The sequence below is a fragment of the Carassius gibelio genome, chromosome B12 (assembly GCF_023724105.1).
Source record: "Carassius gibelio isolate Cgi1373 ecotype wild population from Czech Republic chromosome B12, carGib1.2-hapl.c, whole genome shotgun sequence".
Taxonomy (NCBI): Eukaryota; Metazoa; Chordata; class Actinopteri; order Cypriniformes; family Cyprinidae; genus Carassius; species Carassius gibelio.
Genome location: NC_068407.1, coordinates 18261253 through 18285711, shown reverse-complemented (window position 1 = coordinate 18285711; position 24459 = coordinate 18261253). Strand labels below are relative to the sequence as shown.

The 24459-nt window shown below is 35.8% G+C and overlaps 3 protein-coding genes and 1 long non-coding RNA gene across 7 annotated transcripts in view; 2 read left to right on the top strand and 2 right to left on the bottom strand.

Moving 5' to 3' along the window:
• Positions 1 to 359: 359 nt before the first annotated feature.
• Positions 360 to 1828, bottom strand: LOC127969318 (glucose-6-phosphatase catalytic subunit 1-like). The gene is made up of 3 exons (XM_052571179.1): positions 1797 to 1828; positions 1378 to 1722; positions 360 to 548 (listed from the first exon to the last, which is right to left on the bottom strand). Exons 1-3 carry the CDS (start codon positions 1826 to 1828, stop codon positions 452 to 454), a joined length of 474 nt encoding a protein of 157 aa, XP_052427139.1. The 3' UTR covers positions 360 to 451.
• A 3241-nt stretch (positions 1829 to 5069) lies between these two features.
• On the top strand, positions 5070 to 7427 carry LOC127968998 (glucose-6-phosphatase catalytic subunit 1-like). The gene is made up of 5 exons (XM_052570548.1): positions 5070 to 5354; positions 5429 to 5538; positions 5640 to 5748; positions 5864 to 5979; positions 6483 to 7427. Exons 1-5 carry the CDS (start codon positions 5125 to 5127, stop codon positions 6983 to 6985), a joined length of 1068 nt encoding a protein of 355 aa, XP_052426508.1. The 5' UTR covers positions 5070 to 5124; the 3' UTR covers positions 6986 to 7427.
• A 1986-nt stretch (positions 7428 to 9413) lies between these two features.
• Positions 9414 to 24459, bottom strand: part of LOC127969004 (uncharacterized) — a 20412-nt gene continuing 5366 nt past the window's right edge. For 2 of the 3 annotated variants that reach the window (XR_008156202.1, XR_008156203.1), the window contains exons 2-3: positions 12132 to 12223; positions 9415 to 9756 (exon numbers count right to left, since the gene is read on the bottom strand). This is a non-coding gene — a long non-coding RNA (uncharacterized LOC127969004). Of the gene's footprint in view, positions 9757 to 12131; positions 12224 to 24459 lie in introns of all 3 variants that reach the window. The other variant, XR_008156204.1, reaches the window with a different exon arrangement.
• Positions 18893 to 24459, top strand: part of LOC127968995 (phosphatidylcholine:ceramide cholinephosphotransferase 1) — a 24665-nt gene continuing 19098 nt past the window's right edge. Inside the window, exon 1 of one of the 2 annotated variants that reach the window (XM_052570544.1) lies at positions 18893 to 18986. The gene's annotated coding sequence lies outside the window, so the exon portion shown is untranslated. Of the gene's footprint in view, positions 18987 to 19081; positions 19550 to 24459 lie in introns of those variants that run through there. The other variant, XM_052570542.1, reaches the window with a different exon arrangement.

The window sequence follows — 24459 nt, the reverse complement described above, 5'->3', positions numbered from 1 at the left end:
ATTGACCAATTCAAATTTTGACTACAAATGAAACAAATGCGGGAAGCTGTGGCCTAATGGTTAGAGAGTTGGACTTGTAACCCGAAGTTTGCAGGTTTGAGTCTCGATGCTTGCAGGAGTTGTAGATGGGGGGGAGTGAATGAACAGTGCTCTCTTCCACCCTCAATACCCACGACTGAAGTGCCCTTGAGTAAGACACTGAACCCTCAGTTGCTCCCCGGGCGCTGGATCTATAGCTGCTCTGCTCCGGGTGTGTGTTCACAGTGTGTTCACTTCTCACTGCCAATTCTGAGTATGGGTTACCATACTTGGCAAATGACTTTCACTTTCACAATAAACAACCAAGCTTGAAATAAAGATTTAGGTTTAATGATTTTATTATATGAGATTGACCAATAAAAATCAAGTATTTCAGCCTTGCAATAAATACTGTAATATACCTGGTCCAGTTTCATGTGATGGAGAACTGCTGAAGTTCAGGGCATTTTATAGGGCCATAAAACTTAGTCTCATGCACTCGCCAGTATGACCTCTCACCGAAGAGCACCCTATGAATATATCATAAAATAATATGGAAATGCACCATTAAAAATCATTTCAATTATAAATGTAATTGCAGAGGGAGAATAGCAGTACAAGGAGAGAAAAAAATACAGCATGATTTAATAATTCATTTCAATTAAATAATTTTAAATAAATATTATTTTCTTAATCTAGAAAAAATACATTTTTACAGAGTAATAAATCAGTGAGTTATCAGAAATATTCTAAGTTAAATTATCAAGATATTTCTATTCATTTTAAACATTAATATTTTAATTATTATATGATTTAATTAATTATAAATCATTAAACTGTGTTTTATGCTTTCCTTGTGCAATATTTAAATTATATTTTTGAAAACTCACCAATTTATTACACTGTGAAAAAATATTTTTCAAAGAATGATTTACTTTAAGTAGAAACACAGAAACTGTATTTTCAAATAATGTTTACTTGACATCAAAAATTAATTTTACAATGTTATAAATTGGTGCACTATTGAAAATATTAATAACATTTCCAATTTAAAATGTGTTATTCATATTAATACTAAACATATTAATATTTAAGTAATTTATTAAATAAATATTTAAGACAAATTCTTTGTGCGGCAATATTTAATTTGTAACATTTCTGATAACACAGCAATTTATTCCACTGTTTTTTTTTTTAAAGATGGAAATGAAACAAACAAGGAAATACTATTTCAGTCTTTCTACTTTAAAATGTCATGTTTCATTCTATGTGTTACTTGCCATTACTTAATGTTAGTTCAGAAATTCACTAGCAATTTCTGAGTCATTTCAATTTGTTTCAAACCAATGAGCATCTCACCATTTCAGCACAAGGTTTAGCCAGTCTCCAACCACAGCCAGCCAGATGAGTTTGACAGCCACGTCTCTGCACAGATGAAACCAAATTGGGAAAAACACAAAGAAGGTGGTGTGGAGATCTGCCGCAGATGAAACCCACTGAAACAGATTCTCAGAGTCCCAGTACTCCGTCTGCAAATAGACAGCTAGGTTCACCCCCCAGCTGTGGAAGCCAGAGATCGGGACAGTCACCCTGGAAAGCGGAGGACAGACACAAGCCACAGGGATGGGGATCAAGCTGCAGATGCGCAGGCAGCCTGCCAGGCTTCGTCCAGCCGTCACACCCCGGTTTTCTGTTCTAGCTGGACTTTATTCAAGGCTAGAGGGATTGGTTTTGTTTGCATGTTGACTGGAGAACTCAGAGGCCCTCGATTTCAGGACCTTTCACCTGTGATGACGTTGATGGGACACATACTGATAAAATGCTGAGTTGACATACTGATTAGTTTTGTATTTGGTTTCATGGAGTGTGATGTCAATGCGATCACATTTTGGATTGATGCATTTAATGCAAATGATCTTCTGTCTGGCTTGTGATCGTGGCAAAAAGAATAAACCATACTGTTCTGTAAAGATTCATTGATCCATTAGTGTTCTGACTTGTTACATATTGTTTTTGTGTAATTCATGGTATTATGTTTTCACTTTACACGTTTTTTTTTTTTTTCATTTTTGCATATTAAAAAAAATAGTACTTATTGAAATAATATACTTGTGTACAAATTGAATGTAATGTTATTTGGACACTTCATTGGATTTTTATTTGCAATTAAATGAAAATGTACTATAGTTTAAATTAATTTCAGATGCAATTAGTTGAATTTGAGAGAGCTCTTTTGACCAACCTAAATAGGATGCAAGTTCATAATTATTTATTTTGACTTTGAAATATGGGTAAAGAGCCAGTAAGATGAAAATTCTAAGCTTCCCATCACAGTTTATAAGTCCTGTACATTAGGTTTAAATCCATCCAAGGTTGAAAAACATTGTCATTTTGTCAAAATATCATTTTAAAATTACCTCAATTCTCAGAGATCCCCAAACGGTTCGCACGAAGCTGTTCAAAAGATTCCGTTTCCTTAAACCCCACCTCTCGGTAACATACTGTGTTCTGATTGGTCAACTAACATAGTAAGGTTTGATTGGTTGTTCCGCACACACCTCCATGGTAAACTATGCGTTAGCATCTGTTTGGGGTGAATTATGTCTTATTCCTCTCACCGCTAAAGCAAACAGTAAAATAAAAAACTTACACTTCATTTTAATGACGTGTTTGTACATGACGATCAGCGCAGACAGGCTGCAGACAGCACACATACTGATAAGATGCTCGGGAGAAAACAGACACATAACTTCATAATCATACTTCACGTTGTGATTCGGAGATGCTCGTTGGTCTAAATAAAGTTGGTAATGAACCCTCTTTTATGGCCAAACGCTTTGAAAATCCCGCTGTACTCACCGAGATTAGAAAAGCAGTCATCAGTGAAATGTTGTGAACAGAACAGAACGTCAGATTTCCATTTCTCCCAAGACGGTAGGCGGAGATTATTATGCAAAGTTTTCCTAGTGACGTACATAGAGATGGGCAAAAGATTTGAAATCTATAACGACTCGTTTCAGCGATTCAGAGTTGACTCCTTACTTTAGAAGCCAATAACTTTATAAATCGTGTACTTTTTGGTTTAATTACTTTGCACATTGTTTACACTGATGGACAGCTACATCATACACTGTGATACAGGTAATTTTTGATTTCCCATCTGTGTGGCTCTTTAAAGTTGAGCGTAATGTCGAGCATTTATGTCAAACACAAATATACTTGAATGTAATTTCTATTGAAATGCGTATTTGGTGTATTTAAAATATGTTTGTAAGTAAAAAAAGAAATGCAATCTCATTTAACAAATTACAATAAAAATAAAAATGTGCTTTAATATGTTAGACAGCACAGCAAATACAAGTTCATTTTTTTTTACAGTAAAACTTTTAATTTGACATCATTAAAAAGTGCACCATTAAGTGGCCAGTGATTTGATATTTCATTAATATTATATTATCTGCAAGTAATTTTTTTTGGTAACACTTTAATTTAAGGTGTCCGTGTTACATGCAACATGTAGGCTACTTACTGTTATAATAGCAATAAATAAATCATAATTGCATGCAGGCCAAACCCTAATCACATATTAAGTACACTAGTTAATTAATATTACTCAGTACTTAAATGTACAATTACAATGTAACAAGGATACCTTAAAATAATGTGTAAAATAATATACTTGAAATATTTTAGATACACTATAAGTGCACATTCAATACAGTTAAACACACTTCTTTTTCACATGGGTTTCACATGGTCCTGGGGCCCCACAAGCCCTTGAGGGCCCATTCTCCTTTCAAAGCCAAAACATCGTAGAAACATGGGAGTGGGCTCTTTTGACTTGAACTGAAAAGAGACCAGTTCAACACCCTTGCAGAGAGTACTCCGTTATCATTTTCTTCTATTCTGTTATATGCAAAGATGCAATTGGAAGGACAAACAAACACCACAAGTATCAGCTCGAACTGACTAACAAAAAGCCTTGCAATGCTTACAGTTTAACTTGTCATTTAAGCATCACTGATCAATGTAATGATTCATTCACTTATGTAACACACTTAAACAAACCAGTTCAATATATATCAGCATGTGCCTATGTAAGCAGTCAAAAGAATGCCTGTCTGAGAGCAACAGGTTCCCAGACTGCCAATACTATCTTCTGAATTGTTTTGGTACATTTTTGCCCTAGTCAAGAATGACGTAGGTCTATAGATTAATTGCAACACATTTGTTTTGGGAACAAAATAGACCCAAATACCATTAAAAAAAGAAAGAAAGAAAGAAACAAACAAACAAAATACATAAGTAAGTGAATAAACAGCTTGTTATTATTATTTAAATTGAAAAAAAAAGGAAACGTGTAATATTGTTTTTTATGCCAATTAAAAAAAAAATATAAAAATACTTACATTTAACATTACAGTAAAAATTTAAATGCATTGAAATATTTTAATATGCAGGGAAATTATAGCATAATACAAATATCAGGATTAATATTCTTTATGTAACACATTTATGTTTTATTTATATGTAAGGATCAGTCATTAATACAAATATCAGGTATACCTAATGTTTTATAATTCATGCAAATACAGATTTTGATTACATTTATTAACATATATTTACATCTTATTATTAGTAAACATTTTTACACACACACAATTTATCTCTCTTTCTTCTTTCTCTCTCGCTATATACACACACTGTATATGTATGTATATATATATATATATATACATCCACACACACACACACACACACACACACATGCTTATTTAGAAATTAGTTATAGATGTTGACTGAGGCTGGACGTGTTTCTGAGGTCACAGAGTTCAATGAGTCACTGCTACGTCTTTTCTAAATCCTTTTTCTAATGAACTTGTTTGTGCGTTATCTCTTCTGACAGGACAAACAAGCTCTTAACTCATGTGTTTTTTTTTTTTTTCGCTCCACTCTGTGTTTTATTACACATGTGCAAGGTTCAAAGATCGTTTTGTCCATGCGTTGACATGGTGGGCCTGCAGTATAAAAAGCAGAGGCAGGCGCTGGAGGACTATCACTCTTGACCAGCTCTACAACACATAGTGCCGAGGAGAAAGTCTAAACATGAATGCTGTGATGGACACAGTGCACGGGTTTGGAGTGAGTAGCACCCAATACCTTCAGACCCATTACAAAGACGCCCAAGGATGGTTTCTTTTCGTCTCCTTTGCGGCAGATCTGAGGAACACCTTCTTCATCTTCTTTCCCATCTGGTTCCATCTGAAAGAATCAGTCGGGATCAAGCTCATCTGGGTGGCGGTGATAGGAGACTGGCTCAATCTGGTCTTCAAATGGTAAGCAAATAAGAGTTTACTGTCAGATTAAATCATGAATTGAAATCTAATGTTGTTCCTTTCATCTATTTAAGGATCCTGTTTGGAGAACGTCCATACTGGTGGGTCCATGAGACGTCCTACTACATCAACAGCTCAACACCGCATATTGAGCAGTATCCCATGACTTGTGAGACCGGTCCAGGTGCGTCTTTCTCCTCTAGAAGTACCACACTAGTCCACTCAAAACCTGTTTTATCACACATCAAAAGAGCACTTTGCTCACTTAGCTGCTTGTTGATGCAGGAAGCCCGTCTGGTCACGCTATGGGCGCTGCTGGTGTTTACTACACATTGGTCACCTCAATTCTCGCCATAATACTGAGCAAAGAGAAGAAATCCTCATCTAAGAGCCTGTAAGTCAATCTTTATCACTATATTTATAAAGATAATTTTACTTTGCGTTTGTTTTAAAATAGATAGTTGCTTCTGCGATATGTTTATGATGTACTATCATTTTATTTCTTCTAGATACGTACGTGGTTCACTTTGGACACTCTTCTGGACCGTTCAGGTCTGTGTTTGTCTCTCTCGGGTCTTCATCGCCGCTCATTTCCCCCATCAAGTTTTCGCAGGAGTTATTTCAGGTAGACAGCTCAACAAATCATCATTTCTGTACTCTTAAATATAAAGATTCCTAAAGGGGCTTTTCATTTTGAAAGACGAATTTCATTTCATTCAGCAATGAAGCATCGAAGTGACTGTATAATGGTTTCCACGAAAATATGAAGTTGAAAATATGAAATATGAAATATTAAATTTTCAACATTGACAATAAGAACCATTAGAATATAAATTCATTAAAATTCATTAATTAATTCATTAACTGAACAGAATCTGTTCTGAAAGATCACGTGACACTGAAGACCGGAGTAACGATGCTGAAAGTTCAGCTTTGACATTGCAGAAATACCAAATGCTTATATCACAATATTAATATCTAAGAGGCTTTTTTTTTTTTTTTAAATGTACTAAAAATTTTAATTATTGTACATTTCTGACTCGTCGTATACCTGTTAAACTGAAAAAGCACAAAAAATGTGTAAATGTATTCTTGAGAATTAATATAGTTATTCTTGTTTTTTCACAGGCATGATTGTTGCCGAGGCCTTCAGCAGACAGAAATGGATCTACAGTGCCAGTCTAAAGAATTACTTCAATGTCACAGTGTTCCTGCTCTCTTTTGCGGTGGGCTTGTACCTGCTGCTCAAAGCTCTGGGTGTGGATCTGCTGTGGACGCTTGAGAAAGCCCAGCGGTGGTGCGTCAATCCAGCCTGGGTCCACTTGGACACCACGCCGTTCGCCAGCCTGTTGAGGAACATGGGCACCCTGTTTGGTCTGGGACTCGGCCTTCACTCGCCGCTGTACACTGAAAGCAAGAAGAGCAGTAGCGCTCGAGTCAGGATGGCCTGTATCATCACTTCTCTGTCTCTGTTGCATCTCTTCGATACCATCAAGCCTCCCTCACACACGGCTGCCCTCTTCTACCTGCTGTCTTTCTGCAAGAGCGCCACCGTTCCCCTCGTCACGGTCAGCATCATCCCGTACTGCATGTCCAGAGCCCTCGGTTTACAAAGCAAAAAACAGCTTTAAGCTGAGAAAGAACTGGAACTGACTGTGAGGAACTGCGCAATTACTTACAGTATTTCAAACTAGCATGTCTTCCATAGTTCATCCCATCAGCCGAAGGAACACTGCCAATGAACAACTAGCCTGTTTAAATGTGTTTCCTAACTAAGGGATGCAGACACTGAAGCACTGTTATATTACACATTACAGTGGTGCATTGTGTGAGATAAAGAATTGTAGCGTTTTTATATTTTAGTGCCTTTGGATCTACATGAAAGGTCTGTTATTTGACAAAATAAGTGATAAGTTCTTTTTTGGGAACTGAAATTCTAAACTACAGTATATGTATATAGGAGGACAATTTTTGTCCTCCCTAAGAGGTGTAGGTTTTTCTTTAAAGTATTTTCTGTAATATTTTATTTTTGGAAATTATTTAGGTCATTTTTAATAAAACACTGAAAATATATCTTGTCTAGTATTGTTGTTTTTATTTGCATTTTTAGTTTCACTTTATTTCTATGGTCCCTTTAACACATTCTGTTGACTAGATCACCTAGATGTCTTATAACTCTTATTAGAGTGTTAAAAAAAAGTATTAGTAGACTGGTTAGGGGTAGACTAAGTCCACATGCATTTGCAAAGTTACTTACAGTCAGTAGAGTATCTGAAGTTAGCAAACATTAGCGATTTTTTGCATTTCTTTGAGTAACATGACCGTTAATATGAACTCACGATTGAGTGTAACATAAAACAAATTAATACTTTTCCTCAAACCTGTGAGCTGATGGATTATCTCGGCAAAGGAGAAGTGCTCACCAACACAGATTTAGACAGATTTGTGAACAATATTTGAGAGAAATAGGTCTTTTGCTTTTATAATTTTGTTCAGTGAAGAAATCAATAAACCCTTTTCTCAAATATTGCCAATTCGAGAGTGAGAGAGAGAGAGAGAGAGAGAGAGAGAGAAGAGAGAGATGGAAGTTGCGTGTATGCACGTCTGTGTGTTTGTCTTTTAAGAGTTTACTTAAAAACAACGATTATATCCTCTTGTTGCTGGAAAATATAATGTAACAATTCAGTATTTAAAGTATAAGGTATAAAATAGGATTGGGATTGGGTCTTAGTGTCAACAGAATGTTCAAAAGGGACCATAAGAAAAAAGGGTAACACTTTAGAATAAGGTTCCATTAGTTAATGTTAGTTAATGTATTAATTAACATGAACAAACCATGAATAATACATTTATTACTGTATTTATTAATCTTCGTTAATGTTAGTTAATGAAAATACAGTTATTCATTGTTAGTTCATGGTAATTCACAGTGCATTAACTAATGTTAACAAGCACAACTTTTGATTTAAATAATGCATCAGTAAATGTTGAAATTAACATGAACTAAGACTTATAAATGCTGTAGAAGGATTGTTCTTGCTTAGTTCATCTTAACGAAAGTAGTTAACTAACATTAACTAATGGAACCTTATTCTAAAGTGTTACCGAAAAAAGTGTTATCCTGATGGTTTGTTGGCACATAATGTATCAAGATATTTGATGCACTATATGCATAACAAGAAAGGGGTGTAATGAGTGAGAAGATGAAGAGTGTAAACAGATTAGCAGAGAGAAAGATGCGAGAAAAGTGGAGAGGAGAAGGAAAGGGAGAAGAGATGCCTAGAGAGAAGGGCATTAGTGTAGTGGAAAGAGCAAGAGCAGAAACTGTAAGAAGACATGGACTGAGAGACATAGAGAGAGAGGTAGAAGGTGCAGATGCATTTCAGATCAAATCCGAATTTCCCCAATTGACCATGTAAAAATCATGGCTTCTCTTTTAGTGAAGCTGGGGGTGGACTGTGATTTTTGATGACAGATGTTTAGTCCTCCTGGGTCCAGAAGTTTATTCCAACTTCTGTTATTTACAGTAAATGTCCAACATTTTTCAGAATTTAAGTTTGAGATCATTCAGGTGGACAATCAAGATTATTGTTGACAGAATGGTCCAGAACGACATCACCAACCTCAAAGAAGAGGATTGTTGAGATGTTGAGACAGGAGCTTTTCAAGCATAGATTCAAACCTCTTACATTTCTTTCCTCCTATGATGCAAGCGCAGCACATGTCTAGATAAAATTAAATGAAATTATCTTCCAGATCTAAATGAAAGGCAAGTAATTCAGGATAATTCATGTATACAGCGAACACACATTTGTATATACAGTGGTGGCAAAAATTATTAGTACACTAGTATTTTTACCAGCTAAAAAAGTCACATCTATATATACACTGATCTATAGTTATCAGTTCCTGCTGCTAAAGGTGGCACAGACAGATTTTAAGTTTAAAGGGGTAATTAAGTTTTTGGAACAAGTCAGAAATATGACATACAGTATATCTAATAAATCTACAGCAAGGAAACATATATATATATATATATATATATATATATATATATATATATATATATATATATATATATATATATATATATATATATATGGAGTAGCTATGTAGTGCACCAAAAACAGAAATGGAGCCTCTATCAACTGAAGGTGCATCGTGATGTGTTGCAACGTATTGTGCACTTAGAGTATAAACTGCAACAAAGCAGTCTAGTTCTGATCTGGATCATCATGAATCATCACGACTGTATGTGGTCATATTATTCTTCTCCTGCAGTGAGTTTGCAGATGTGCTCCCTCAGTAAATCCTCAGCTTCTGCTCTCTTCACCAGACTGTTGGCTTTACCCTGGTAACATCCAGCCTTTTCTGCTTCTTTACCCTGCGAAACTCTGACACCCTGCACACATAGACACAAACCCAGGAGAATACCTTTCAGAAGACAGCCCCCTACTGGAAGAATCACTGCACAACATAACCTTGGGAAAGCATGCTATATGAACACTTCTTTCCATGTCTGTGTATTATTGTGGTATCAACTAAGTCACTTTACACACAGGCGGACAGTCTTTGTCTGTTGGTAGTACTTGGCCAGATGAAGCTGCCTCTTGAATAATAATAATAATTTTAAAAAATGCAATTAACCCTATAAAGCCTAGTGTCTCATATTTAATATGCAAATTTCTAAGGCCTTTAAATTATCAAAAACTTGTTGGACACAATCTACTACATCTTTTGTCATCTGACTGACAGTTTATAGGTTTTTAGAAAGTAAAAGGCCTTTAGGTTTTACTGTAAAACTCTCTCCTTCAGGTTGTGGTCTTTTTGCTGTGACATCTTTACAACCATTACACAATAATTACATTTTTATTTTTAGAAGTGCTGTCAAATGATTAATCATATTTAAAATATGCGTTTTGTCTACATTATATAAGTCTGTGTACTGTGTTTATGTATGTATAAATACACACACATACAGTATATAATAGATATATTTAATATATAAACATAACATATTTTTCTTATATATATATATTAGGGGTGTAACGGTTCACAAAATTCACGGTTCGGTTCGATACGATACACTGATGTCACGGTTCGGTTCGGTTCGATACGTTTTAGATACAGCAAAATGTAAAAACATCTCAACTTTTCAGAATGCCGCAAGCGCACCGCGGGTCATGTGACAAGAACCAACCAATCAGCTTCATCCTTTCCCGTAACAACGTTGAGAGCTCAGCCAAGATGAAGGAACAGCTGATCATAGTTGTATATGGATTGCAATTTTGAAATAAATTCAGTAGCAGAGCTACTGCAAGCGATTTTTAGAGCTGCAAATCCATTTATCCTTCGCTGAAATTTCCGCGTCTCATGGAGAGAGCACGTCATTGTTGCTTAGCAAAGACAGACGCCTCAGGAGAAAGACGCGCTTAGCGTTTTCCATGCGTTTTTAGGCACGATATGTGAGCGGCCCCTAAGGCGCTCGCTCACTCAGCACGCGCTGAAGGCTCGTTGCAAAATGTCTAATGCATTTAACAGACCAGAAATATAAGATCCTAAAATAACCAACAGGTCTGGTGTTTGGGTTGGATTCCCTGTAAGCTATAGTTTCTAAATGCTGCAGGGATAGTTTGCTGCGTGCATGTTTCTCCTTTTTTTCGTCTTTTCCCAGATAGTACTGACGCATATATCCCAGATATTCCCGCTGGTTTTTTTTTTTTTTTTTTTTTGTAATCCCGCTGGTGTACCCTGTCATGTTGCAGATGCGACATACCGTTGTTTTTTTATCCACCACTCTCTTGCCATCACCATTATAGCTTAAAGGGAATCCAAAGTGCACCCAAACACCAGACCTGTTGGTTATTGGAGGATCTTCTCATTTCTAGTCTGTTAAACGCATTGGCTATTTTGCCACGAGCCTTCAGCGCGTACTGAGTGAGCGAGCGCCTGCTGAGTAGCCTAACATAAACATATAAGATGGTGTTTTTTTCTTCTTCGGGAGTGTCAGGGGCGTTGCCTGTTACGTTGTTTGGGTTATTGGGCTACCTTGTTGAACGCATATCATTATATTTCTTTCTCTCTCTTTTTTTTTTTTTTTCAAATATAATTAATTACTCCAACGAACCGTTCGGTATACATAATGCGTACCGCGTACCGAACCGAAAGCGTCGTACCGAACGGTTCAATACGAATACGCGTATCGTTACACCCCTAATATATATATATATATATATATATATATATATATATATATATATATATATATATATATATATAATTAATTAATAATTATATATAATGTGATTAATCATTTGACAACAAATTTTTATTAATGCTGAAAGATGAACACTTAGGCCTACTGGACTAAAGGAGAAAAATCATGCTAAATATGAGAGTATTGAATAAGATACATCAGGCTTTTGAGGAGTGCTTATTTGTTCATCTCTCAGTTATCATTATATCACATGACATTATATATTTGGACCTAACAAAAAAAAAAAAAAAAAAAAAAAAAAAAAAAGAAAACTGCATATTTCTGAATAAAACTGGGATCTTTGGTCTCCCTTGAATATTATGAGGTATAAAAGCCTGATGTATCAAACATGATACAAACACATACACCAACACATAAAGAATAAAAATGTTTCAGATGTTGTGTAAAGGTTTGACATACTATTCCATTTAGAAAAAAAATCACTTTTGCTTACTCTATTATTTCACTTTGCAGGCTTTACAGGGTTCAAAATGGGCGGAATACATTAGGATTGGTCTTACCAAGGTCCCACTTCAGTGACCATATCCTCAGGCCCAGTGAGCAGGAACAGTCCTGCACCCTTCTCCTCCACTGTCAGAAAGATCGCCATGTCCTACACAAACACAGAAGTGAGAGTATAAACTACACACCAATCTCCAGTCTAGTAATGCACGTATTCATGCTGCTCAATGAATAAAAGATGTGCTTCACCTGAAATCCAATATCAGATGAACATAAAGAGGAATGATTAATAATTGCATAAGTCCAAGATTATTCCTTGTTTATTGACACAGCAGGTTAACTTCTGTAGACGTTTGACCCTGGTTTGTTAGTGAATTTGTAGACATGGGATATTTTAAAATCATTAAAGATATATATGTCACTATAAGGAGATTTTGTTGAGGAAAAAGGGGGAAAGATTTGCTGCCAATCGATAACAACAAAAACTAAAAAGCAAAATAGAGGCAAATAGAAATATAAGATTATAATACTTTTGGATTTTTAATTTCAAAGTTTTGTTGTAGTTAGCTTCATTCAGTTTTATTTTGTCGACACATATCTATTGATTTTTTTAAACATTATATTTTAGCAGAAAGTTTGCTGACTGTAAAGAAATGTATAGTCTATTTTAAATAAATGTTCTTTCTATACATCAAAGAATTCTGAAATAAAAATCACAGTTTCCCCAAAACATATTGAGCAGCCAGGACAACCATTTTCAACATTATTAATAATGATACATTTTTCTGGAGCAAATTATTTCTGAAGGGTCATGTGACACTAATGATACTGAAGATTCAGCTTTACATCACAGGAATAAATTACATTTTAAAATATATTTAAACAGTAAAGAGTTATTTTAAACTGTGATTAATCACGATTAATCGTTTGACAGCGCTACTCTAAACCATCTACTTCAAGCCTTCCATCAACCAAATAAAACAGTTATTAGCAAAAAAAAAAAAAAACAACAACAAAAAAACAAGACATTTATCATAAAACTAAGCATTAAATATAATATTATAAAGACAGAGGCTACAGCATAATATCTGTCTGCATTTTATGGAAACAGTCTGCTATACTGTTCTCAGTGATTTCCATTACAAGCTATTAGAACTTCAGCCATTTAAATATCACTAACTGCACCAAATTGCATATTTTTCCTCCTAGAGCGTCACTAAAGATCCATATTCTCACTTATATCATACTATATGTGTCATAAAACCCTGATGTATCAAACATGATACTCAAGAAAATAAATGTGCTACATTTTGTCTAATTTGATTTCTCCTGACTATTTCCTAGTTTTGCCTTCACAGGGTTAAAGTAATAGTTCACCTAAACACTCATGCCTTCATAAACATATGTCTAATCTCTGCAGCTGTCACTGCTGCTGGACATGTGCTGTCATTGTAAACTGCAGAGATGTTCACTCATTCAGATAATGTTCCACATGCAGTGGTCTGGCGATACACATACAGTGAAATATCATAACATTATAAAAAGTCATTTCGTAGTATTTGTTAGAGTAAACCCAATCGAGAGTTAAAACATGGTTGCTGTTTTCAAAAAAACGTCACTAATTCGGCTACTTGTTTCTTTTGGAATTATTTGTGGAATTTACTACTGAGTGAAAATTGTTTCCTTGCCTTTCCCCCCCAAGTAAATCGTACTTCAGTATTTGTTTTCAGTGTGTATTAGTGTTGTGAATTTTGTTTATTCATGTTTTTTTTTTTTAATTGGTGTCTATATCACGGCTGATATATATCAATGTTAGACTTTTTACCATAAAGCTACCATAGCTCAGTACTCTACAACTAAAATCAATTTCAGGGGTATATGCCCCCCCCCCCCCCCCCCCTCCCACCAGTATATTTCTAATAATTATAATCTTGCAAATAATTTGACAGTGTTGAAAATTGTTGTCTTTTTTTTCTAGTATTCCGTGAGCAGCCTCTAACATTTTTGACCAGAAGGTGGCGCAGTTGAATACAAATAACATAGCCTAATAACATATCTCAGGGAATAATTAGAGACACTACAATGCATGTTTGAGCTGTATCAACTGAAAATATCTTGCTCTGACATATCTTAAAATATGTTAGTGTCATTGTTCTGTGTCAAAATGCACGTAACCTAATATTTTCTTTGCAGGCATTTTTGTAAAAGTTGATTAAATATCTAAGTGTTTTAAATGCGGCGTACTGACACGAATTTACTCAGCACTAATAACACTACACGTGTTGCATGCATGCCACGTATATTGATTCGATGTATTTATTTTATTATAGGATTTTATGTATATGCAATAAGAATAATGCAAGTTAAGGCCTAAATGCAGTCCGTATTCTCAACAATCAACAAAACAATCAATAACTGCTTTCAACTGCAGACAACAGCTCATTGTGAAATGATATGGCACGACTTCGATTTTCCCATTCTCATTCTTTTTGCCCCCCATATCCATTATCCACACAAAACGCGAGGTTTGGCCCCGCCTCCAGGGTGGTCACTGATCACAAAGCCCAGAAACTTATGGAAGCAGATTAGACTCAATAATAATTGACGCAAAAAAAAAAAAAAAAAAAAAAAAAAACACGATGATGCACACATGCATATTCCAATTCACGTGCAATGAAAACCAATTCATGTGCACAACGAATAGATATATTCACATAAGCAAATTCAAGTGTACAAAATAAATATATACATTCATAAAATACATTTCACAATTCACCCTAAATATTTCAAATTTCAAATAGGCGTGTCTATACCTGGATGTGACCAGTGTAAGCCAGCTGCTGCTGTGGATAATTCTGCTCATTGCCCTGTTTTTGTTCAGCAATGCATTTGGCCAATGTTTAGCTCCCACCTTGCCGTCATCATCACAGTTTTATATAAAGATGAATAGACCTGATGAGAACTCAGTGTATGAATAACAGTGTGCTTACACTTACCATTTGTCCAATAGGATGCAGTGTTTATTTAACACACACTAATGTTTTCCTTGCATTTTTCAGGATTTAAACACTTTGGCACAACATCTGGATGAGTTACAGTCCTCTTCCTGCACATTAATCTCCTATCTCTTTTATATTCTTTACCTTTATGTATTAATTTCTTACTGTAATCAACATTCATTTACTTAATTTTTTTTCCCACATTATATTACTGTGATTATCCATTGTTAATGTTTAATCATGTGTTGAGTTTTGATGTAAAACTCTAAAGCGCTTTCAACAGACCCCATGGCCATCCAAATCACTTTACAAGTTGCCTCACATTCACCCATTCACACACACTCATTCATATACTCACAGCGACTGCCATGCAAGGAGAATGCCATGCAAGGCGTCATCCAGCTCGTCGGCAGCAGCTGGGGTTAGGTGTCTTGCTCAAGGACATCTCATCGCTTGGTCAGGTGGAGCCGGTTTGTAGACAACCTACATGAACCACTGAGCCACTGCTGCCCTCCACATAATGTGTTAAATGTATTTATCATTCGGCCATGAAATGTACTTTAAAGGGCGGAGCTAAAGAATCACGAGCGCCAGTAGGCTTTCGCGTTAGGAAGCTGTGACACAGACCCAGAGGCTGAAATTTAACAAGAGCAGCATCAGCAAATGCGTCTGTATGTGGTATGTACTGAAACTGTATATATTTGCTTAGCGGTTTTGGAAAATGACTAAGTTCCACTTTATGTCGTCTTTTTATTTTATTTATTTTTTTAAGCTGTACATGTGGAAAGTGCAGTTACAACACAGAGATATTTGAATCAGTTTTACTCACCGCCTGCGGTTCCAACACACGATCGTGACCCTTTTTCGTTGGGATTGCATCATCCTTAAGAAATAAACGATATGCAAATCCGGCGTCAAACTGGGCCTTGTTTGTAAAACAAGCATCTTCGAAATGCAGGGAACAAACACAAACACTTGCACAACTCTGTTGATGCTCTGTAAAAATAAACTCCATCCACTGGTCCCTTAATGCTGTTTCTCTTTTGGTAATCTGTGCAGGGTTGTCTTGCCCTGGCAACCAAAAATACACTTCTTTTGTGACTTTTCGCGACGCTCTGATCAGTGAATCGCTCTGATCAGTGAAATGTCTGTGCTGCTCAGCCGCGCTATACGGGAGCGCGCGCTCTTCCGGCAGAAGTGTCCTCAGGACCCATATAAGGAAATTCCGCTCCATCTAACGTCACACAGAGCCATACTCGAAAAAAACTTTCCGGAACTTGTGACAAACCGGAAGAGGTTTTTTGAAACTTTGTCCATGTTTAGCATGGGAATCCAACTCTTTAACAGTGTAAAAAACTCCCCCCCCTCACAGGCAAATTACAATTTATCATGGTCAGGTCATTTCAAAGACATTTAATTCCCAAAATATTCAGAAAACTTTATCAACTGTCACAACTAACTTGTTTAGAATAATAAAAAAAAAACAATGCATACAAAGTTTTACGCCTTAACATGTTCAAAGTCATAGGGTACCATTTTAAAAGAAATGTAGTTATAATGCATGACTTAAAAAAATATGTTGAAACTGACCAAATGAATGAGTTGCAAAATGACTGTTATGACAGTTTCAGTTCCAAGTGAAACTTCTAGATGTGTGCAGGTCTTAAAGGGACAGTAAGTAGGTCCATTAAACATGCAGCCAACTGTCATTAATGGGATATATCACCCTAAAATTTTATTTCTGTCATTATTTAATCACTGTCACGTTGTCCCAAACCTGTATTCATTTCTTTCTTGTGCTGAACACAAAAGAAGATATTTTGAAGAATCAAAAAGTTGCTGGTCCACATTGAATTGCATGCTTTTTCTGGTATGGTATCCATGTTAATGATTATTTATTGAATAAACATAAGAATCGATCATTATTAAATTATAACACACACTGGACTAAACAGCAGCCGCTGGCTTACACTGGTCACATTAAGGAATGTGTTTAAATGCCCGATTTTACTTCAAAGTTTTAAGTAAGCATGCAAAGATAAAACATGTAGCCAAGTCAATAGAGGGCACTGCTGAGGGTATCTGTATAGGGAGTAATTTCCCTATAAATATGCCACTTCCTTTTTAGTGGAATGGTGGCAGTGCTTGAATTGTTTGGCATGGTCTCTTATGATCAGCGGGACCCCTGTGGAGAGGGTGAACAGCTTCAAGTACCTTGGTGTAAACATCTCCGAGGACCTGACTTGGACTACTCACATTCAAACACAGGTTAATAAAGCCTGGAAAGACTGTACCATCTGCGACAGCTGAGGAAATTCAGGGTCTCACCAGCAATCCTGAAAACTTTCTATTCAGGGCCAATAGAAAGTGTTTTGACTCAGTGTATCTCAGTGTGGTATGGGAACAGCTCCAGTCAACACTGCAAAGCCCTGCAGAGAGTTTTGCGCTTAGCTGAGCGCATATCAGGGTCTGCTCTCCCCTCTCTGCAGGACATTTACCTCAAACGCTGCAAAAGCAGAGCTGTTAAAATCATCAAAGACTCCACCCACCCCAGCAACGATCTTTTCATTTTGCTGCCATCTGGTAAGTGCTTCCGTAGCCTGATGCCAAAACAGAGAGACTCAGGAGGAAGATCAGGCTCCTAAACTCAAAACCAGCCTCTTAACATCTTCATGTCTCCACTTAATATTAATTTTATCAGTAAGATATTCATCATTCACTGCCTCACATAGACACACTGACAGTGTCAACCTGTTTGCACATTTTTCTCTTGTACATTCCTGTGTATCTAAATATTTAAGACTACAGTATAATGCACATTGTACATCCCTGTGTATCTTAATATTTAAGACTACAGTTTACTTTCATGCACATTATTTTGCGTTCTACAATATACATTTTTTAAAATATATTTTATTCTTATATTTTTATTGTTTACTTTTATTTCATTCGTACATAGCTATATTTATGTATATTTTCATCAGTGTTTTTATCTTTAATAATTGCACTGTCCATGGACCGGACCTGACTCACATTTCACTGCTGGTTATATACGCTATATATAATTGTGTACTATATGTGACGAATAAAAATCTTGAATCTTGAATCTTGGTCGCTCGTTGGGAGAACAAGCTCTGTTGAATTGTTTTAGACATGTGGTCTTAATGCCTTGATGCTGATAAGGTTTGACTGGATGAGTGGTGGACATGAGTTACCATTGCAACACACTGCACAGAAGTTGCCTTAAAGGCCCTCACGTTGTGGCTATGTTGAGCAATGGATATTAACGACTGTTGCACTTCCTGTGGCTTCTGGAATCAGTCAAAAAGCAAATTAAGTGTTTGATTTATTCTGTGCAACTTACCACTGTTTTCCTTACCTTTATTTTTGTTTCTTACTTAGTTTATGTTTTTTGTGATTTTTCTTTATAGTTTATTGTGTGAGGTCATCTTCTACAGCTTTAGTGTGCTGTGTAGGAAATTTGTAATTTCTTATGGGGTTTATTGTATTTATTAATTTGTTGTGTGTATTTTCTTTTTTTTCTTTTTTTAAGTAGTGTTACCCTCCATAGTCACTTGTACTGCCATCTTTCAACTGTAAGTTTAGCTAGCTTTTGAGTGAAATCAAATGAGACCAGAATCCATGTATTTAATAAAATTATGTTATATTTTGTAGTAGTTTTGCCTTAAGTTTATTCATTTATTGGATAGCCGAGTGGGAGAAACCCTCCAGTGACTTGAAGTCTCCTACCCAAACAACATGGGAGTGGTGTAGTCAAGAGCAGTTACAAAGTACCCCTATTGCCTCATCAGTCATCACAAAAAGGTTAACTGAAAAGAAACGACCAGTTACACAAACTCTACTCTGCTGAACTGAGATTTGACTTTGGTCTCGCGCTGATGACATAACATACAGGTAAGCACGCCCACAGCAGGTTATGATTGGTCCAGAGTACCTTCATACAGAGCTATTTATATGGGTTGGTCTGATTGGCTAAAGTGCTGCAAAAATACACACACATATCCAGGGCAATTCACGCACATTCACAGTCAGTGATGCACTCATGAATTTTAAACATTCAGAATAGTTGTACACAGTTGTATATCTGTGAATTGGGTTTTGCATTTGTGAAACGTTTTTATTAATATTTATTCTTATTTTGTGCACGTGAATTGGTTTTCATGCATGTGGATTGGGATATGCATGTGCATCGTTATTTTTTTTTATTTTTTTTTTATTTTTTTGTGGAAATTATTATTGAGTCTAATCTGCTTCCATAGAAACCTCCTTTGGTTTCTACGTGCTTCTGTTACCAATAACCCATCAACTTCATCCACTGATTCCTATGCAACTCTCAACACATGCGTGGTGAGCTGCCAAGAGACTCTCCAAGACATCTGGCTTTTTCAGAGCGAGTTTCTCCAAGATGAAGCTCAAGGCACACGCATCCAGTGGGTTTGTGAAGACGAGCGCTCGTGGTAAGGTTTTCGATTGCATTAAACTATCGTCGCGCGCATTTAATTTTAGATTCGAACATTTGAATGTCGTTGCGATTTTAACGGATACAATGGTTCATCTGTTGATCTTCGCAACTTTCTGTTGGTCAGAATACGTAACATTACAGTTGCTCTAGTTTAATGCATGCTGGTGTAACGTTGTTGTCACATCTGTTGCCAAGTGTATGCATAAAAGTAGATTTTTTATTCATGCTCTGTTTTCGAGTGGTGGCAGGATGAAATTTCGGACTTAAATATTGGAATATTTCTTAAGATGCCAATGTTAGCCTACTAGCATCATCAGGGATACTACGACTTCTTCTTTGAGGTACTAAGATATAGAAGACTATTAGACGTTGACTCTCCTTTTTTATTTTAAACAAATTAGTTTGATGAAATCTCAGAAAAGGCCTGGCTACACAGTAGATTACTGTGTCATTGAAAAACCTGGCTATATAAGTGATTTGTCATTTTCCTGGATTGGAAAAGTAATCTTGTAGGAACCCTGTTTATTTATCATACATACATACACGCACTATACTATATTGTCAATAAATAAATAAAATAAAATAGTTTTAAATGTTACAAGCATTTTAATCTATGCTATGTTGTCTAATAGAACAAATTATATTGAATTATTAGTATTATTAAAGCTTTAATTATGAGCAAAGTCACTACAGAAATAACTGGAAAGATATGGTTCCATACATTTCTTACGTTTTAAGTTATGTAAAGTAATATCTGTTATTGTATTATGAACAAACATGAATTACCTGAACAGTATTATATTCCTAAAATAACATTAACCTAGATTAATACATTCTCTTAAGATTATATAGTAAAATTATTTTGTTAATTTTGTTAAAAACATTAACTCATTTTAATAATTGAAATCATATTTTAGCGGGTTGGAACGATGAAAATATAAAAATAGAGGTGTACAATGAAATTAAACTGGCCGATAAAAAAAGTTTGTATTCAATGCATTTACATTTTTATTTGAATAATTTATTTGAAAAACATTTGAAAAAATTATATAAAATAGGACACGTGCAGGAATTTTCAGTATTGAAGTTTGCGCTTGATTGCTTGGTGTTTTCTCAGAAATGTTAATAAAATAAATGGATGATTTCCTGGCAGAAAATTAGCAGTATATTTTCTGTTATTTATTTTTTTATATACAGTGTAAATCTTGACTGAACCTCATGTTATTTTCCTCTTGTATCTTACATGTATTGTATTTAGCTTGCTGTAATATAAGCTGTATGGTTCAGGACGAAAAGGGTGTTTCTGGTTTTGTAGGTTGACATAATGCTGCATTTGTCTGGTTTCAGTGCAGGCGTTCTCAGATGACTAATGACTAAATGTAATTAGGATTAAGCAGGAGACATTTATTAGCTGGTGGGAAGACTGGAGCCTGTGGTGATCTCTGGGTAATTGGATGTCTATCAGGTGTGTGTATGTGTGTGTACTCTGGAAGTCACTGGAAACACAAGGCCGGCAGCTGGGCTCCAGTCCCAAGGGGCTCAAGTAGAGACATACATAAATGTGAAAATCTGCTATTTGCATGTCAAATGTCTTCTCTGCAGAAAGTTATTCAACTTTGCATAAAGCTGTTTCCTTGTTGTATACAAAGTCAGTTTGTGTAAAGAGGACAGTGGAATTCAAGACAAAATGATCACAAGTTTGCAGTAAGTCTAAATGGTTACTTCTAATCATCAAAAATGGTTTAGCAGTATTGATGAAGTTGCACTTTGTGTCTTCTGACCTCATGCTCACATGCTTGTTTTTGTCCTGTGTAGTCTCTCTCTGTGGTTGTTGACACTCATATAACCAAGAGCTCCAGGCTGTTTATGGAAAATATGAGACATGCGCACTGTGTGGAGACATGTGCTCCTAATATAGACTTTTACTGTGGAAAGTATAGTGCTGTCGAACGGCTGTGGATGGTTTGCTGCTGACACACTCTGCTTAAAGCATGAGATGTGTATATGTGGTGCTAAATCCCACTTATGGGGACGAGTATAAAATATATTTTTAAGTAAATGAAATGGATTATTGGAGTATGTTTTACAAGAAAGTACTGTTTCAGTCATTATACTTAAGAATTAATACAGTGTTTCATTGTAATTGTTTGGGAAATTAAATAGCAATTTCTGAAGGAAAAGCTTTTTTCAAGTAAATCCTACTTTCTCTGTGTGTGTGTATTATTGTTGTGACTTTGTAATTCATTTATTTTCAGTTTGTTACACTATCGTGTCAATATTGTATTAGAGATGCACTGATCGACCGGGCAATTAGCAGATTTCCCGGATGATCGGCCTGGACAGGTGACTGGCTGTCCAGTCTGCCGACTCCAAGCCGGTCTGTTTCGACATCACACATACGCTCACATCTGCATGTAAACATGTCATTTTTATGAGAATGATTCTGATTTTAAATGCATTGTGTTAACAGTCGTGATATGATGCATGCTCTGCAGCGTCTTTTTAAAAACTTAAATTGAACACATAAACAACAATAATACACCTAAAATGTAAAACGTTTTAAGACGATTTTGTTCTCATTGTCTCGGTGAATGGAAATGGTGCTTTATTCGCAAATGTTTTATGCGATATTCCAGTTTTGCACATACGTTTAAATCGAATCTTTGGATGGAAACCGCTACTGTAGGAATTTGATGTGAAAGTTGACACATTTAATAAGATCGGGGGAAATTACCATTTGTAAAAATGGTGGGAAATGATATCTGTTATATACAGAAACTTTTCAATTAATTGTTAATTCTACCTTTTTTAAGTCGCAGAGCACTTATTTTGAGAGCCTTTAATAGACATTGCAGTTTCCTCAGTAAGTCTTTTTTACATTTATTAAGTTAAGTTATTACATTTTCAGCGTATAGTAGTCGCCTGAATCAAACCAGAGTAGGAACATAAACACAAAATCCTAACATCCTTTGCTTTTGAAAGCGCAAGTTTGTAGTTCCATGTAATGATGCTTATGTGTGTGTGTTACTTGTTTTAAGTGCAAGTTTAATTGCTCTGTTTTACATTGCAAAGTCAAGCATGAAGAGAAATGTGTTTGTACAAAGCAGTGCCTCCCACTTTGATATCTGATTTTTGAACTGCTTGAATCAAGGCGTTTCCCAGTTTGTGCTCTTGTTTGTTAGTGTGAACTCAAGACGTGCTGGTAATGCTAATTTAGTTTAAGCTTATGGAATGTGTGTGTTGAGGAGTTTCTGAGAAGACAGAGAATGATTCAGAGACTCAATGGGTCTATTGTGGCCTGTCCTTCCCCATCAGCACTGCTGCTGGCCATTTTATTCTGACTCTTAGTTTTAGAGTTGAAAATTTAACTGACCTTTCACTTCCCATTTTTTGGGTTGGGTTATAAAACAAAACAATGCAATAAAGACTTTCATATGTATGTGTGTGTGAGTGTGTATGTATATGTACAGTACAGACCAAAAGTTTGGACACACCTTCTCATTCAAAGAGTTTTCTTTATTTTCATGACTATGATAATTGTAGAGTCACACTGAAGGCATCAAGGGCTATTTGACCAAGAAGGAGAGTGATGGGATGGTGCGCCAGATGACCTGGCCTTCACAGTCACCAGACCTGAACCTAATCGAGATAGTTTAGGGGTGAGCTGGACCGCAGACAGAAGGCAAAAGGGCCAACAAGTGCTGAGCATCTCTCGGGGAACTCCTTCAAGACTGTTGAAGACCATTTCAGGTGACTACCTCTTGAAGCTCATCAAGAGAATGCCAAGAGTGTGCAAAGCAGTAATCAAAGCAAAAGGTGGCTACTTTGAAGAACCTAGAATATGACATATTTTCAGTTGTTTCACACTTTTTTGTTATGTATAATTCCATATATAATTCCACATGTGTTAATTCATAGTTTTGATGCCTTCAGTGTGAATCTACAATTTTCATAGTCATGAAAATAAAGAAAACTCTTTGAATGAGAAGGTGTGTCCAAACTTTTGGTCTGTACTATATATTCACCCACATAACAATGATAATCATTTAAATTTACCTACATACCTACATATAGTTGTATGTTCATTATAATTTTTTTTAAGTTTTGGTCAGTGTTGGATATTTATTTTGAAAGCTCATTTCCAATATCAAGTGAGTGAATGCATTGACTAATCACAAAACCCCAAATCTAAAATAGAGAAATGTAAACACTTCTGACACACAAAAAAAGTTTAAAGCCATTAATCTTTTAAAACTAAAATCGCTTTTTGTCAGTCAAATCTAACATATTTGCTTGATGTACCCCCTGAGGATTAAATGCAGGTAAACATACAAAATACAAATTAGTGTTCATTTTCATCAGCATACTAATTCATCCCTTGAAGTTCACTCGGTCTGCATTCCCATGAGATCTGTGGGAAGATACTGGTATGTGTGCAGGAAGCAGAAGAAAGTATCTAAAACACTAGCTTTCTATTTTTCTATTCCATCTAGTTATTTTTCTTTTTGTGTATGTAATTTTTGTTAAAAAAGGTTTCATATGATGAATTTTTAAAGATCATTGTTTTGTGTATTTGGTGTAACAGAATATGCTGACATGCTTTAATGTAAAAAAAAAAAAAACATTATTTTTCAAATACTGTACATTATTGTAGGTCCTCTATGCCCCGCCTCTCTCAAACACGTAGTTTTCTACAAAGTCCCTCATTCTGAGAAGTGCAGTCTGCTCTGATTGGACAACTGACCCAGTGCATTGTGATTGGCCGAACACCACAAGCAATCGTCAGAAATGTAACGCCACTTTCCATAACTGTAAGCTTCAGCTTTCAAAATAAATGTCAATAGACGGTTAAGACCGCTGACTACACTGTTTGACCCTGTCTCGCACACAAACACACACACACAG

Excerpts from the sequence above, each read along its gene's own strand:
- LOC127968998 (XM_052570548.1), top strand. The coding sequence starts at position 5,125 with ATGAATGCTGTGATGGACACAGTGCACGGGTTTGGAGTGAGTAGCACC. Across the intron at positions 5,539-5,639 it reads GACTTGTGAGACCGGTCCAG|GAAGCCCGTCTGGTCACGCT; the intron begins GTGCGTCTTTCT and ends TTGTTGATGCAG. Across the intron at positions 5,980-6,482 it reads TTTCGCAGGAGTTATTTCAG|GCATGATTGTTGCCGAGGCC; the intron begins GTAGACAGCTCA and ends GTTTTTTCACAG.
- LOC127969318 (XM_052571179.1), bottom strand. The coding sequence starts at position 1,828 with ATGTGTCCCATCAACGTCATCACAGGTGAAAG. Across the intron at positions 1,723-1,796 it reads AACGTCATCACAGGTGAAAG|TCCAGCTAGAACAGAAAACC; the intron begins GTCCTGAAATCG and ends CCTTGAATAAAG. Across the intron at positions 549-1,377 it reads CTAAACCTTGTGCTGAAATG|GGTGCTCTTCGGTGAGAGGT; the intron begins GTGAGATGCTCA and ends ATATATTCATAG.